This window comes from Micromys minutus (assembly GCF_963924665.1).
Source record: "Micromys minutus genome assembly, chromosome: 9".
NCBI classification, from domain to species: domain Eukaryota; kingdom Metazoa; phylum Chordata; class Mammalia; order Rodentia; family Muridae; genus Micromys; species Micromys minutus.
In genome coordinates this window covers 56,170,668-56,187,685 of record NC_137978.1, presented here as the reverse complement: position 1 = coordinate 56,187,685, position 17,018 = coordinate 56,170,668, and the positions used below count along the sequence as shown (strand labels likewise).

General features: G+C 48.0%; 1 protein-coding gene across 3 annotated transcripts in view; it reads left to right on the top strand.

Annotated features, from left to right (window-relative positions):
• Positions 1–17,018, top strand: part of PRDM2 (PR/SET domain 2) — a 59,730-nt gene that overhangs the window by 35,987 nt on the left and 6,725 nt on the right. The window contains exon 6 of one of the 3 annotated variants that reach the window (XM_080921438.1): positions 2,449–3,541. The exons of the other annotated variants lie outside the window; for them this stretch is intronic. Within the exon in view, the coding sequence (XP_080777564.1) occupies positions 2,449–2,461 (13 nt within the window). The 3' untranslated portion in view covers positions 2,462–3,541. Of the gene's footprint in view, positions 1–2,448; positions 3,542–17,018 lie in introns of those variants that run through there. 3 annotated transcript variants of the gene reach the window in all.

Genomic DNA, 17,018 nt, shown 5'->3' with positions numbered 1-17,018 from the left:
GCAGTTGCTTAATTTGTAGTGTACCCTTGCTGCTTTGGCTGCTGTACAAATGAATAAATACATTTTATTTCAGACTTACTACTCACAGAGTGGTACCATTTCTTTAATTTCTGGATAGAACTTGAACCCAGTTCCCTGTGTGAAGAGATGAAGTTCTCTTAATTTACATCTTGGGCAGTGTTGCAGTGCTGCTTGTGTTGGTTCCTGGCCCTACATTGCTCCTTGGGGTTAAGTGGGTCACAAGTCCATTAGCAACCGCAGTGCACTCTTGTTTAATAGTTTGTGACTTAAGCATAGTTATTAATGTCTAAAACTGTTACTAATGCTTCCATTTGCTAGTGTTTAAACTTAAAATTTTCTCCACATTGCTTAAAATAACCATATATCTTAAAATGCCTTATATTCCTCTCCAGCTCTCTGCCTACAGCCATTGTGAGATCAGCAATCGAGGTTCTAATGGGGGAAGAAGAGCAGGCCAGGCCCTGGGGCTCAGTGCTTCTCCTGTAATGATAGGTCTCATTTTAGATCTGAGCTGACCTTACTGCCTTATTCCATAGTCTCCCCTTATTTATACGGTTCTCAGGGACAGAGTGTTGTGACCCTAGTGTGGTCCGTTATATTGACTTCTCAAGCTGAGTGGCTATATATGTGGAATTCCTTCTTACTCCCAAATAACGTCCATAGGTCAGTGGCCATCAGAAGGCTACTCTGCAAAGATACCTATGCAGCCTGTCTTGATTCTGGGTTGTCATGGTGTAATTCTGGGTGTTGGAAGCAAACAGATTTAGGGACAGCTGTGGAGTGACTTGTGAAGAATACCTAAGCATACCAAGGTTCCAGTGTCACTAGAGTTCTTGGTGCTGTGTGTCTTGAAGCATAGCAAAAGAAACCCCTAGACAGTGGGCACAAGGGTGTCAACAGTTTCCTGTAGGGCTGAAGGACTGAGATTTTTTTTTTTGAAGGTACTTAAAAACATGCTGAGTGTTAGTTGCTATTGATCTGGTCATGTTTAGCCATGCAGATGCTTGGGCAACATTGTTGAGTTGGCTATGGTGACAAAAAAAAGCACTATTTTCAGCCATCAGCGCTCCTTACTTGTCACTGGCCTCTCTGTTCTAGGGAGGATTCCACACCAACTTAACATTATTGAATCACCATTCTCATGGGTTACCGTACAAGTTATTGGTGTTTTAGAATGTACTTTCTTCTACTGTTTTCTAAAAGAAGTAACTGTTTTGTACTGGATCCTGTAGACTTTTCAGGGGTAAATGTATGAAAATTTAAAAGCTGAGTGCATGTTTAAAGTTCACTCACTTTTATCTGGTGTTTTAAAGACTCCCTAAGGCTAACATGCCTCAAAATGTGTCTTTTTTCCTGCTCCAGTAGATTTTAAACTATTTTGATAGTTAGCAGAATTAGATTGCTGGAGTTAAAGTTGGCCTAAAAAGTGCCACTTAAAGCTATAGATAAATAAGGAATCCTAAGTAGTATGCTCAGTAACAGACACAGTGAGCTGTTCCTAATGACTAATCCACTCCCTTTAAGTCACTGCCCCTGTGTTGTAGACAGATCTACAGGTTAAGGGACATCATCCAAGACACTTAGCCGAGAGACCATGACCTTGTGAGTTATTTTGGACAATTAGAAACCCAAATTCCAATTGGACATAGTGTTTGACTATCTAGACATAAAAGTGGGCATTTCTGCAGAGAGTGTTTCAGTCATTATTACCCCCAGCAAACAGACAACAGTAGGATTCCTGGCTGCCGGCATCCATACGCCAGGTATCCTCTGCCTCAGGGCTGCTACAGACCAGCCTGAGCTCATTCTCAGTGTTTGTGGGTTTGTGCTGACTAGGGAGGAATGTTAACTGACAGTGGTCCTCAGCTCCAGTGTTGTTTCAGTTGGCTTAGAGGAGACTCCATGGTGCAAGGAGCTGTCATGCATGGAACTCCGTGTGCTGTGTGATTAACTGTCCTCAGCTCTGCAGAACACGTAGCTTGCTCCTCCCCTGCTTGTTGATTCTAGCAAACTATGATTTCTTCTTGCTACTGCCTTTGGATCAGTTGCTGAAAACTCCTTTCCAGAGAGGAGAGCAGACTCTTCCCATGTTCTGTAATCCAAAGAGCTGCTCTGTCCAAGCAATGTTTCCATTTTTTCCCAGCCCATGTCCAAAAGTTAGAAGGCTAGAGAAGCCAGGACAGGTTCTCCACTGCCACCACCAGGTACTGAGTTAACAAAACACCCCTATTCCCCCCTGCATACCGTGGGTGGGAAACAGCCCTGTGTCTTTGGAGCAGGAGTAGAGTTGCCTAACTATGAGAGTTGTTTATGTGTTTCTGTCTTGGTGACATTTGTCTTACAGTCTCTTCACCTTTTTCTTTAATATGGTCAGTTCATACAAGGTTGTGTATGTTGTCATTTATCTTCAGTTTTCTTATTTTCTAGGAACTTCCTGTAGAAAAGTTCCCCCCACAAAAACAACCCTTAACTGACTAAAAGATATTGCATGCTCAACTTAGGATAAGCACTACGGCAAAGGATACGAAATCTACCCAGCTTGCAAGACCATTTGAAGCTGACTCAAAAGCTGTAACATACAGCTGCTTACCGGCAGGCTTCTTGCCCTGGTTAGTGTCAGGCATCCTTCTCTTTGCGGAGCTCACGTGTGTGCTGGGCTCTCAGGAAACTGAGATCCAAAGAGAAGGGCGCCATAAGATGGGCTAGATGGACTGGCTCTTCCTCATCACCTGACTGGCAACTCAGCCCTGAGTGTGGCCTTGAGTCTGGCAGAGAGCAGCTAAGAGCAATTTGAACTGAACCTTGCAAAGCAAGTGCCCTTGTCTTATCAGTGGTCCTAGTTTCAGGGATGACAGATTGGGTGTACCCACTTCAAAACGCTTGCTTACACCAACCCCTGATGCCTTTCTTTCCTGTGATTTATACAGAGAGGCATTTAGTTGATCCCTATCCCTCTCTCCTTTAAGAAAAACCATAAGCAGCTTGGCAGAAGAATGCAGTGGACACAGATTGGATAGGGCTCTCACGCCTCTGTTAGTGCTGTTTATGTGTCCAACTGGACACCAGCCTCTCACTGTTGGGCATTGATTCATAGCTATTATATTATGAGATGCTATGTAGCAGAATATCAGCACGGAAAGCATCCAGTCCTGTCTAGTTGTTTGTATGTGCACACCAGGCCTTACTCTTGTCTCAGTAGATTCAGAGCAACAGATCGGCCCCTTCTGTTGAATCCGGTCAGCACTTCTTCATGAGTGCTGATGCTTCCCCCAGATTAATGACTGAGGTGGTGGAAAATGGCTATATTTTATTCATACTGTGTTTTGTACTCAAGCTTAAAAGTAATCTACCTCTTAAAATTTGTAGTTTAATACTTGTTTGATGAATTTGTGCCACTTTAACCTTTCACTATCATTCCCATTTTGTTACATTTCTGTTAAGGAGACTTTATGTTGGAATACTGTATACAGCATTTGTAGCAGTTTAAAAATAAAATATTTAAAATTATTTAAATTGTTTTGGGTGCTTCAATTGTATTATGTGATTTACAGCTTACATCTGTGTTTGCATTGTTAATCCAGACAGTGTCTGCTGTACTGGAGTTTGCTGTTAGCTGTTTTATTGCTTCTTGTCTTAAAGTGCTATAAAGATTATTCTAATGAAAACATTAAAATTTATAATTTGACATACAAAAGGGATTGTTTGTTGATTTTAACCAATGTAGCCTTGACAGAGTTTATTACAGACACAGGAGTGATGTTTGCTACCTTGTCTTTTTAGCATGGATACATCCTCTGTCAGATATCTGAGAAAGGTCATTTTTCCATGTTATTTAGTTACTTGATAACTAGGGGAGAATTGGATGATACATTCAATATCATTGTAACTAATAAATACTTTGTAAACACTTGTGAAAGGACTGTATTTTGTCCATAAAGGGGAAACAGGCCACTTGGACCTTGTAGGCTGAGCCATTGGCCTGGGACCTCTCTCCACCTGTGTCTGTGTGGCATCAGCTGAGTCTTCCTAATTGTAGTTGATTCCTCTTTGATGGTAGACACTTAGCTGGATTAGGAAATACCTTGTGGAGCATGAGAATAATGCATCTGGAGGGGCTGCTCCATTCCGGAGCGGAATGTTTTCCAAACCTTAGAAAGCTCAGTTACTGGAGCCTTCTGAAGGCACCTCGTGTCATCTCCAGTGATGAATCCCATGATGGCTATTTCAGACTTACTTGTGAATGATATTTCCTGGCAAGAAAAGTTTCTAGAGTCAACTTAGTTTTAACACCAGCCCAGGAAAGGTGTAGCACCGCAGGGCATTAGTGCCAACGTTCAGGAGGCAGAGGGGGGCAGACCTGAGTTTGAGCCGAGAAAGGGCCCGTCTCAAAATGAGCGAAGCTCCTGTGAGCCTGTGTTTCCCTAGCGGTCTTTCCTCTTAATTAAATTAAATTAAATGGTAATTAAAAATCTTAACATTTGGAGTATTGTCCCAAAACTGGGTGACAGGAAAGATATAACCAATTTTATGTTTGAGTGTCGCTGTCTCAGAAATGCAGATGTTCATACTTGGATCAAAATGCTTACTGATATCAAAGCTCATTTTAGACTTGTGGCATTTGGTTGGATAATGAGGTTCATTTTGACTTGTCTATAAGAATCTTCATAGAGGGCAGTTTACTTTGAAATTGGATTAAAACCCAGGTAGATGTAGAAGATTATGTGAATAACCAGGCCACCTTTCAGGTGTCCTTTGGACTTGCCTGAAGGCCAAGACAATGGTCGTCTCTGGTAGCCTTTCTTCCCTGACACCAGCCTGAGAACATTTCTGCTAGCATGTGTGGATAGACCATTATGAGAGAACCACATCCCTTCTGGCCTAGCCCAGGGCTTCTGCAATTCGCTTGAGCCCTCCCTTACCAAACTCTATTCCACATAGACTATGAGACCCAGGGGTGCTGGACAGGCGGTCTCCACTTTAACCATTCTGGCTAATCTCAGCGCACACAAGATTTGGGTTTGTAGCTTAGTCTGTGGGGCTCTGTGGGTTCTTGAGTCTCCTGGTGCCTAATGACCATTCTGCAGGACAGGACTGGAGAGCCAGAGCTCTGCAGGAGTCATTCCTGAACTCCAAATCAGGGACTTAGGGATGTGTGCACTGGCGGCAGTAGCGGAGCAGGGACAGCCACATCCTCCTTAGGCTTATGCTGATTCCAAGGTAGGACCCTTAAGTTTCTTTTCTATATCTTGAGGCTACCCGTCACAGGCCTGCTTCACCCGGAACCTTAAGTGAACACTGCTGTGGAATACCACATAAGAGATCCGGGTTGAGGGTGAAAGCAGTATCATACAGGAAAAAAATAAGACAAAACTTGGGGTTTGTGACTGTGTGATTAGGGAGGACATCAGCTCCTGTAAACTAGTCTCAGTTGTGCCTTGGGGGCCACTGTTCTGTACCCAGTGCTCGTCCCTTACTTGTTTGACCTCCCCAGTGTCCCTTTCCTCTTCCAGAATTATTAGGGTTGCTTTCCGGTCCCTTTAGATCATCTTTGTAGGTTTCAGTTTCATTTCTTCTAAAGGAACACTATGGCTGAGGGGCTAACCTGGAGGACAGTTCTACCCCCCCTCCTCCCTTGTCCTTCTGTCCTTCCCTTCAGACTAGGCAGTTTGTCATCACACTGACATTCTCTAGGGAACCTTTTACTTGATCAACAATTGACCGAAGTAAGAACCAAGCACACTCGCATATGATCAAGTTTGTTAGCATCTCACCTTTTGCATTTGATGGTGATTCTTAACTCATCTAAAGACTGAGAGAAGACCATAGTCAGCTGAGTATTAATCCCAAAGGAAGGTCAGGAGAGGCTCCTCCAACCTCAGCAAACTGCTTTCCATGCAAACTCAGATCTGCCTATGTTTTCTTTACGATTATTTGAAGTTTGCCTTGTGAGTTTTGCCTGTGTTTATATAGGTGCAGTGCATGCCTGCCTTTGCTTTGAACAGTTGTGAGCTGTCATGTGCTGAGAACTAAACCAGCTTTCCCCTTCTCGTATTATAACGAGTGTTCAGGGCCTTAAGGGTCTCGGTAAATTTCCCTTACTTTCTGACTAACCCTGAGGACTAGAGTGAGGCAGGATTAAGTTTAGGTGATTGCATTAAATTATGCAATTCCAAAAACCAATTTGAGCCATGAGGGTCTTGAAAAATCTTCATGTTTTCTGCCCCACTTGCGCTGGCTTGATGTTTCTCTTAAGCCTCTGATGGAAAGTGATGAGAAATCCAGGCAGATGTCACAAGAAATGGAGACACCTTAAGACTATAGTGTTCAGCTAATAAATAAACCAGAGCCGAAAGCTTGCTAAAGAAGCCGCTTCTCCGGGCATCCTTCGATTAAGTGCTCACAAGTTGGTGGATAGAGCAAAACTGTAATGCCTTTAGGGAACCACAGAGTCTGGGACTGAAGCATAGGTTTATGTTCCGAGCAGGAATCGCCTGTCAGTATTTAGACATTTATTGTGTCTGCAGGAGTTGTACTTTAATAAAGTCATCATCAATCTAATTGTAAATTTTAAGCAGGACTCTTGTGACAGAGACAGAATTTGCAGCACACATAAGCAACAAGAATGCATGTCAGCCTACACATAGAGTCCTAGCATTGTTTTAAGAGCAGTTTCTGCTGAGATATATTTCAGTATTCCTTGTTGGGGTGAAGTCACGTAAGCTCTTGGATTTAGTTTAGTTTTTTGAGCAAAAGTAGCCACTGTCCCCCTTATATGACATCTCTTGGGAGTGTATAGTGCACTCTGTTCTCCTGGGAACTGGGGGAAGTGGATTCTCAGTACCGGAAATCCAGACGGAGCGGTGACAGTACTTGAATCCTGTTCCACACTAGTGTAAGGGGGCCCCACACCTAGCAGTCTGATCAGCTGCTGTGCTGAGCTGCAGCGTGGAGTCACCCTAATTTATTAAAATCATTCCTATAACTCCTCCTGTTACAGCTTGACATACACACATCACTGTCCAGAACTCGGTTTTGTTCCATTGGAGTGGAGCTGGGAGAACCAACCTAACTGCTAAGGTTCCCTTGGTTCTGTCAGTAAGGAAAACTACAGAACAAGGCCTCCACTCATGGTGGCCACGAGTGTTAATGAAGGTGACACAGGCTCCTGAGAAGGTCTAGTAGTCACGGTCAATACCCACTCGGTATCAAGTACCAAGTAACACAATCTTGGGAGGTATCACTGAGTAACTGCCAGGTGACATTCAGGAACTGGCTCCATGTGAAGTGGGTGGCATGTGCTTTGAGTAGTCTCATGGTGATGGTCACTTTGGGGGGAGGGGGCTGCTGAAAAAAAAATCTGCTGCTGCTTGTCTCCAGGAGGCCAGGCATGGTGATTATAAAGTAACTGTTGTGCAAAAGGATTTCTGTTTCTGTCCTTAAGCATTTATATTCTTCAAAGCCCAGTAGTGGCGCTGGGAGCCACTGTCTCACTGTAGTGACTTTCCCAGCAAGCTGTATATGACCTTCTTTAGGTGAGGGGGGTGTTTTGTCTTGCTAATTTCATCTTAAGAAACTACCATTCTGTGGCTCACCTGGAGCCCTGGGAAGCTTCTGGAATGTTCTAGATATGCTAAGCCAGACTTTGAAATGAGCTTCCCAAAAGAGTTATAACCAGACTATGAAGTCCTTTCCATCTTGAAAGATGTTTATTACACTTCATGTAATTTCCCTCCATTCTAATTCTGCCTTCCTCCTGCTGTCTGTTCTTGGTGTAGAGCTCAGTTGTCAGGCTTTTTCGTGCATGTTTTTTTCTTTCGTCTTTATAACCGTCTAGTGGCTGGGAAGTCAGGGCCGGCGTCCAAGCCCCAGGGCTAAAGTCAGAACTGAGAGTTCTCTGGCTTGTCTGTGCTTTTGCATTTCCTGTGGAGGAAATAGGAACTTAAACCATTACTTGGGCCAGCTTGGTGTAGCACCCGCCCATCCCATGCTTCCCGTAGCAGAAGGAAAAGAAATTTTTGGGGTACGAAAGCTACTCTGCTTCGAAGACCCCCTAGTGAAACTATAGTAGTTTCGGGTTAAAATGACTCTTGGAGCTGTTGAAATGATGAATTAAAGTCTAGCGAGAGCCAAGGGCTACCTCGTAGTCGATGACAAACTCGACTGAACGCTAGTGCCTCAGAATGTAGTGAGTCCTCGAGGGTCAGGATGCATGGTGTGGTCTGGGGAGGTAGCACAGTGGGTAAAGAACTTGCTTTGTAAGCACAAGAGTTCAAGCCCCAGAACCTACAGGAGGCAGAGACAGGTTGATTCCCCTCTCGGGCTCGGTGACCATTCAGTCTAGCCTAACTGGCAAGCTCCAAGCCACTGAGAATTACCTATTTCAAAGGACATGGGCAGCATTTCTAAGAATGGCCCTGAAGTCTATCTTCTGGCCTTTTCATGTGCACTCACCTGTACTCACACATGTTCACACTTAGAAACAAGAGGCTTTGTGTGCCGGCAGAATAGAGTAGCACCATCATTAATTCAGAGGCAGGGTGCATTCGGCTGCTTCCTCCACAGTCCACGCTGGTGCCCATCATAGACCTGAACCCTTATGGGCAAATTTTGACCTCAGCCAAGCCTCCTGAACATAGGGAGTTGAGCTGGCCACATAGGCTTACAGTGTTCATCAAGTTTGGGAGCTGGAAATAGGATCACCTCCGACTTGAATGCCGAGGGCTCCCTTTCCAGTACTGCCACCCGGAATACATTGCAGACACTTCTCTTGTGTCTTCTGGTCCCTCCACCCCGCCCCAGAATAAGAAAACCCCTGTTGATTTCTGCATTGGCTGATTTGCACAGCACTGTACCCACTTGGCTGGGCCGTGTTTGAACATGTCTCCAGAGCTCCGCAACACAGCCTAATGTCACACTCAGTGATTTCCCCATTACACCCATGAGTCAGGGCTGCTGTAATAAAGCGGCTGTCAGAATCAAAGGGTGATGCTGCCGATGAAGGAAACAGGTCTTCTCAGTCACCGAGTGTATCGCCCGTTCACTGTCGCCTAAGGAGTTAAAGCACAGGAGCTGGTAAAGCGGGGAGGACCCAGAAACACTCTGGCCTTTTGCTATGACACCAGCTATGGACAGAACGACCCAGTTGGGAACATTTCCTTTTAGTGTCACCCCAGCATACTGTTGACCACTCCTGAGCCAGTGTTTGCTTCCTAGGAATCACTAATGAAAGTAACATTGTTCCTGAGAGCAAATATGGTTCAGTTATGTCCCAGCCCTGGGTTGGCAGAGATGGGTGGATTCCTAGAGTTCTCTGGCTAGGTAGCCAAGACTCCTTGGTGACTTCCAGGCCAAAGAGAGGTCCTATCTTTTAAAAAAAGGGAGACTGCACCAGAGGAACATTACCCGAGGCTCCCTTTCACATGCACATGAACACACTAAACTATACGTTCGTCCTCTTGAGGCTTAGCATAGGCCCCTGAGCAAACCCATCTCCTTGGAGAAACAGCCCTCTCTGCCTCCCGGAGTGTTCAGTATTTGAACCTGACTCATAGCTACATTGCACAGTGCCAACGAGTTAGATAAATGGGAGAAAGAAGGTTAGTAATGAGCTGCCTCTCATCCTTAGAAGTCTATACTGCTTTAGCTTCAATCCTGGTTCTTCAAGCCAGGGGTCAGTGCTTGGGCAAGGTGCTTGCCCTGTCTGAAATGCCAGCATACCCATCTCAGTTCTCGGTGAATAAATTTCAGGGAGCAAGGCCCCCAGCATGCCATTAACAAGGGCAGGTAAGGGGAGGAAGTGGAGGGAGTGTCATTCTATACCCGTCTCCAGTTGGCTGCAAGCCTGTGTGTTCCCCAAGTCAAAAGCAGCTTGTAGCTGGGCCAGGTTGTCTGTCCCCAGTCATGAGGAGCCTTTCTGGAAGGCCTCCACCCAGTGAGCTGGAGAAGCAGTCCAGGGTGTGACAGATGACTTGAGGCCACACTGTCTCCTCCAGTTTGTGGAGCAGGTTAAACTGTTGAGGTTGGCGCCAGACAGGGTGAGGGCTTACGGGGGAAGGCACACAATCTGAAGGCGGGACCTGGCCTCCATCCCACGGTGTCCCTGCTCTTTTGGCATCTCCTTTCCCATTGACTAATACCCACGCATTCACATGGTAAGCATGCCTTTCCAATGACAGTTGCCAGCTCTGTGTCTGGGACTCTCTGCCAGCCAGGAACAACAGGCTTCTGCACGGAGGTGGGGGAATGCCTTCGAGAGCTGCTCACCTCTGGGCTTGTTCTTACGATGAACCATCTTCACCATTGGCATCTGATGCCAAGTTCCAGAGTCCTGCAGCCAACACTGACATCACATGAAGCTTCTGAGAACCCCTGTACTAACAGTAGCAAACCCCATGAAGGTTCAACCTCGCTTTGCCCTGGTACTCATCTTTTGACATCTTTGGCTAAGCTCATCTTTAAAAGACAGGTCCTAAATGATGATTCAGCATCTCCAAAGGACTTTGTCACTGAAAAGAGCAATTGCATGTAATGTCCAGGGAAGACCATCCCTCTTTAGGTTTGCCACACTAATTGTCTTAATTTTCCGGCAGTCAGTATTCCTGGCGCATGTATTTATTTTCTTCTCACCTTCTGTGCAAGTGGTGTTTTTTTGACTCAACTGGAAGAAAAGGAGAACCTGGAAGTTGTATTTGAGAGAGATGTAGAGAGGAGAAAGTTGGGGGGTATCGCTCCTACACTGGCTCAGGCTTCCTTGCCTGAGCTGGACATGTCACAGACAATAGCAGGGTTCCTGCAGAGATGATGTCCCTGAAACTAAGGGGTAGCACTACGTGGAGTATGGGATGTGGTCTGAGCCTACAGATGTATTCACAGAGTTGTGAAAAAATTAGACACTTTGTCCCATGTTCTGGGCAGGACTCTGGCAGTGAGTGTAACCCTCTGGGATGCAGGTGCTTGGAGAGTCTGACTCTTGGGACTGGGGACCTGCACGTTGGAAGCGTAGCTGCATGGAGAGCTTGGATGTGGATTTGTTCCCTACTCTTTCAGGATGCACTTTCTGAGCGTCCCTTTGTGCCCACAGCAGTGATGGCCCCATAGGTAGGAAATGGACAGATGCAAGCTGCTCTTTGGCTTCTTTGCAATTGGTGTGTTTTAGCTCAGCTGGAAGGAAAGGAGACTCTGTCCTATCAAGACCATTACCAGACTCCCAGGCTTCCTTTTCAAGAGCTACCTACACTTTGCCAGCTCTTGCCCTTGTAAGTCAGAAGCCAGTGGTGGCCCCCTTACCAAGAGGACCACATTGCTGTGCTTTCAGCAGGTGCCGTGCAACCTCTGGCCCAGCTTCCCTGTCTGACCATGAACTAGCCTGGCCTCTTCCTCTGCCGCCTGGGATGGAGGTATCCACACAGGGGTTTCCCCCACTGGCAGCTTCCTTGACTGAAGTCCTCAGGCCTGGCTGGCCTGCCAGCCTTCCTGTTAACTGGGTCAAGTGTGAAGAGCTTTCCACACACTAGACATTTCAAGTTCAGATCAAACAGGTTTGACCCAGAAGCCCCAACAAGGCAGAGGGCTCAATAGATAAACTTTTAGGCTAAGAAAGAGGCCAAGGCCTTGTGGACCTGTTAAAAAGGAGAAGCCCTCAGCCATTAAAAGGGCACGGCCGTCTTACAGTATTAAAGAGACTAACTAAAAGAGACCCAAAACGGAGAGCCTAGGCTGTGTTTGCCAGCTTCCCATGTCAGCTGCAGCTTACCCAGTAGAGACCTCAGGTGTCCCAACCTGAAGGAATCAGAATCAACCAGGCAACCAGGCCCAACAATTTCTGTTTTGGGTTTTTTAATTTGAAAAATTATTCTCTCTCTCTCTCTCTCTCTCTCTCTCTCTCTCTCTCTCTCTCTCTCTCTTCTCTCTCTCTCTCTGTGTGTGTGTGTGTGTGTGTAGATGTACTCATTTCATGCTGTATTCTACCTCATTTTGAGACAAGATTGCTCGTTTCCTACAACACTGTCTAGTTGGCTTGTTAGTGTCCACGTGAGTCTTCTGTTTCCATCCCCCTGTAGGAGTGTTGGGATTACAGATATGCATCTGGCATTTTTATGTCAATCTTAGAAGTCAGACTCAGCTATTGAAGCTTATATCAGAAGCGTTTAAAGCTGCTAAGCTATCTGGCCACCCCGGAGGGGCCAGGGTTTTTCTACCCCTCAGGGCCACCTACACTTTCCCTACTCCTGAATAGAGACTTGTTTACAGCTGCTAGACAGACCCAATCCAGACCAGAAAGTGTCTGCACATCAGGTTCCACCTACCTGTCCTCAACTGCAGGTCCCCACAACTTCAGGGCTGTTGGTTCTCAGCATCTGTAGTTACTGTGCTGTGAGACCGTGGACGTCATTTTGAGCAGAAGTGTGGAGCTCACTAACTCTGAGAGCCTGCTCTCAGATTTCCATTGCTGTGCTATGGGAGGGGGGGAGCACCAAGCCCGAATATCTAAGGCTGTGAGCCCTCTCGGGTGTTTTAAGAATTACCAGGGGTTCGTTCCCTTGAGCCTCTGGGTTAGAGCCTCTGTTCCCAGCCTCCTCTGAGCTTGGAAAGGGATGGCTCATAGCAGATCTATCTTGCTCCTTGAGGTCTGTCAGAAGATCTAGGGCAGAGGAATCCCACACTGAAGAACTCTTCATCTCTCCGGATGCTGGACCTGTCAGGGGTGCAAATAGGCTTGGGAGCAAATGGCTCTGGATTCATATCTTAACTGCTATCCTGTAAACTTTGCCAGCCGGTGCCTCCATCCCTCTGAACCTCTCCTTTCCTCCAATTAGACAGGATCATGGCGCCCTGCCTTACAGGGCAGGGGATTAAAGGAACCCCTCCAAGGGACCCAAAATAGTACCACCACCTCTTCTTGCGATACTTATTTTGCAGGTGAGTCTGCTGTGGCTCAGAGAGGTTGAGGAATCTCTTGGAGACACCCCCCCCCCCAGGCAAGTCAGAATCAGAGCTAGTCTCTGAATGGGAGGGGCCTCCTGCCTGCCTTGGGCAAGGTCAAGTGACCATCATTCCTGGAGGTGTCTGGTGGCTCCTTCACACAGTGCACAGGGAATTCCAGCAGCCCCAGGCTTGTCTTCCCTCCACTCCAGCTTCCATGCCTCCCTCCCCTCCACCTCTGGCATAATACAGAATATCCAGTTCTGATTCCCAGTGACCTGTGCCACGAAGTTACAGAGATGGGTAAGACAAGGGTGTGAGCCTTAACATCATTTGAGAGAGAGTGGGTGGGGAAGGAGGTGAGCCAGGTGAAAGCCGGGCAGAGGCGCAGCAGCTACCCTCAAGCCTTGGAGAAGTACTGTCCCTTTAAGTCAGCTGCCCCCAACCCCACACCCTCAAGGTCCTCACCCTGTCCTATGTCTCTGTGCCTTTGTGTGCTTTCTCCTCAGCCCTCTCTTGAAGTCACTGTTGAGCATTTATCAGCTGTGGAACCGCGGTTCCCAAGGTTAACACTGGCTTCTGAGACCTGGAGGGTGTGGTGGCTCTGGGCTTTGGTGTTATCTGTCCCCAAGATACTTTATTCCTTGACACGGCTGATTCCCAACCGCTCCCACATCCCATCGCATCCTTGGCCCCTGGACTCCTTCCCTGTCCTTTCGTCTCTGGGTGCTGACAAGTCCCAGATTCATGTTCTCATCTGGGTCTTGGGTCAGCCGCACACCTGACACGCCCCCCCCCCCCCCCCAGTGCCTAGTCAGCATTTCAAGTTGAAGCTGCTCCCAGCTGGCCTGGCTCTCCCTGGAGTCCCCTCCCCACAGCAGCAGGATGAACTTACTCTGCTCTGGAGCTAAGCTAGACTGCGTGTTCTCTCCACAGCCCTATGCCCAACCCCGCCGTTACCTGCCCTCCTTCTGCCATGACTTCAGTATGTCCAAATCCGAGGCCTCTCAGCCTTCAGCAGTCCACAAAGGCCAGACCCCCCACCCCCACCCCCATCACTTCTTGCAGGATGGCATCAAGTTCCTCCTAACCGGTCTCCCCAGTTCTGGCCCCTGGAAACCCACAGTTGTCGCATGGGGACAAGCAAGGTCTCATTTCACTCTGGGCCTACAAGATCCTCTCCTCTCCTCCCCTTCACCTCTGGCATTTTACGCAGGACTCACCTCAGGGCCTCTGTACAAGTGCCTGTAAGAACCAAGCCCTTTCGAGATCCGCATTTGGCAGCTCACACAAAGTTGCATCTGAAGCCTTCCTCTGACTTTGCAGCCTGTGTGTGCCCTCTGCACGCTCTTAGACTCCCTCCTGCCTTCATTTCTGTACAGAGGGATCACTTAACCATTGTGGGCCGAGGAGTCTCATGTGCCTGTTTGCCTTGTGGCCATGTATACCGCACGTGGGCCCAGGGAGCCGGGCTTTGACACCCTAGGCCCTGTGCTGTGCTACAGAGTGATCTGTGTCTGCATCGGGTCTGGAAAGGTGGCTTCAAGAGAGTCGTAATGGACAGGTTTCAGGAGCTGTGGGAGGGCCTCGGTGGTGGGAGCTGGGGATTGCTCTTGGGTTTGCCGTGTCTCACATGCAAAGGCTACCTCATTCTGGCCAGCGAAGGTGATGCTATGGGCTGTTCCTTTGCTACGCCACTTAAGCAGTGTTTGTGTTTGAAATTTGTTCAGTGACTTGGTATCTTTTGCCCATTTTAAGTTATTTAAAAAAAAAAAAAAACAACTTATTGATAGAATTACCTATCTTCTACTTATTTATTTTGGAATAGGGTGTCATGTAGCCCAAGGTGGCCTTGAACTCCTGTTGTAGCTTAGGATGACTTTGACCTTCTGATTGCCTTGCCTCCCCTGTAGAGCTGGTATAACAGCTGGGCACCACCATGTTGGGTTTTATGTGCTGTCGAACTCGAACCCATAGCTTCCATCAAACTGCCAGCTGGGCCACACCCAAGACCCCTTTTGAGGTTTTGTGTGTGTGTGTGTGTGTGTGTGTGTGTGTGTGTGTGTCCTGTCCCTGAGAAAGCTCAGGTGTTGTGACCTCACCTTTTCCCTAGCTCCCCAAGGCTTGGCGATGCTTGAGCACCAGGGTAACCACTGGGGTTCTCTCACCTCATATGAGGTAACCAGGACAAACCAGCAGACTAAACTCCCTCAGGGACCCCGAGTTGCTGAGAGCCTGAGGCTTGGCTGCTCCTCTGCCCCTGAATCATCTCCCTCCATCGCATCTCTTCTACACCACCCCTTCCTGCTTCTGGCCTTCCTCCCATTTCTCCTGTGCATACCATCTTATCTGGGTTTCTTTCACATAGAAGCCTGAGGCATGAGCCCTAGAACCCAATTCCCTTGGACACAGAGCAGAAGCCTGGATGTGGGGGCAGGGTGGCAGTGGTGGTGATGATGGTGGCTTCCTTCTTCTCTTCCCCTCCTCCTCCTCCCCTTCTCCTTCTCCTTCTCCTCCCCTTCCCCTTCTCCTCCTCTTCCTCCTCCTCCTCCTCCTCACCTTCCCCTCCTCCTCCCCTTCCCCTCCTCCTCCTCCTCCTCCTTCTCCCCCTCTTCCACACCTTTCCCTTCCCCTCCTCCTCCTCCCCTTCCCCTCCTTCTCCTTCCCTTCCTATTCTCTTCCTCCCCCTCCTCCTCACCTTCCCCTTCCCCTCCTCCTCCTCCTCCTCCTCCTCCCCTTCCCCTCCTTCTCCTCCCCTTCCCCTCCTCCTCCTCCTTTTCCCCTCCTCCTCCTTCCCCTCCTCCTCCTTCTCCCCCCTTCTCCTCTTCCTCCTCCCCTTCTCCTCTTCTACCTTCTTTTTTCTTTTCATCTTCCCCTCCCTCCCTTCTTCCCTCCCTCCCTCCCACCTTTCCTCCCTTTCTCTCTGTCTGTCTCTCTATCTCTTCATCTCTGTCTCTCTCTTTCTCTGTGACCCATTCATTGGGTGCCGTTAGAGTTGCTTATGGGAGTATGGGTGAGGATTATTTACAGGATCAAGTTCACCTTAACAGTGGCTACACCACTGAATAGAATGTCTACATGTCCTCCAGCAACTATTAATGGCCCATAGATCTTTCAGAAGGGGCCCGGTACAGTTTTTTAACAGAGAAACATCTGAGCAAAGACCTAGAGGAAGGAAGAAGAGTCAGGTGGCAGTCTTGTGGGGAGGAGTGTCCTGACAGACTGAACAACCTGGCAGAGGCACAGGAAATAGAAATGGTTGCCTGAGAGAATGAATGTGTCCTTCCTGCCACAAGTGGGTTGACTTTTCCAAGCCTTGCCTAAGTGCCAAGTGTGGGTAAGGAGCCCCGTCTGTGGTGTCTGCACTGCCCCATCTGTCCACACAGACTAGAGTAGGCTGCATGGCGTGTGAGGACTTTGTTTCCTGAAGGGCAGCTTCAAGAGGGCACCTTGTGCATGCCGCAGGCAGTGCACCCTCTGGGCAGAGCCAGTGTGTGTGGAGCACAGAGAAAGCCCCCCTCCCCCAACACGGCTCTACTTTCAGGGAAGTCAGATACTCCAATGGAAATCCTAGGAACTTGACTCTGTTTCTTAGCTGTCCCAAAACAGCTGCCACCAAACCCTCTGGCCAGATTAGCACAGGCATCGAGCGAGCCCTGAACAGACTGAACAGGGCTCGATCCTGTACCTTCTAAGTATGGAAAGAAGGTGGACTTGTCCCGGGGATAGTGGGAGGGAGAAGCGCAGTGAAGGGTTGTCATGATCTGGAGGGAGGCCAGTGTGGCCAGAATTCCGTAAGGAAGGAACATTGCAGGAAACCTGGAAAGAGGTGGTCCGTGTGGGGGCCTGAGCGAGGATGGTGAACCAGATAGTCCCCAACAGCAGCAGAAAAGGGAACAGAAGACCCCCCATGGGTCTGGCTTCCAGGAGGAGTACCGGTTGCCAAGAAAGAGACGATGTGTACCACAAGTTGAGGTCAGGATCAGAATCTTTGGGATTTCCCAAATGTCCACGTGATGTCGCCTCTTCTTGGAAATGGCGGCTGCTCAGTGAGACTTAGCTTAGAAATGTCAGGC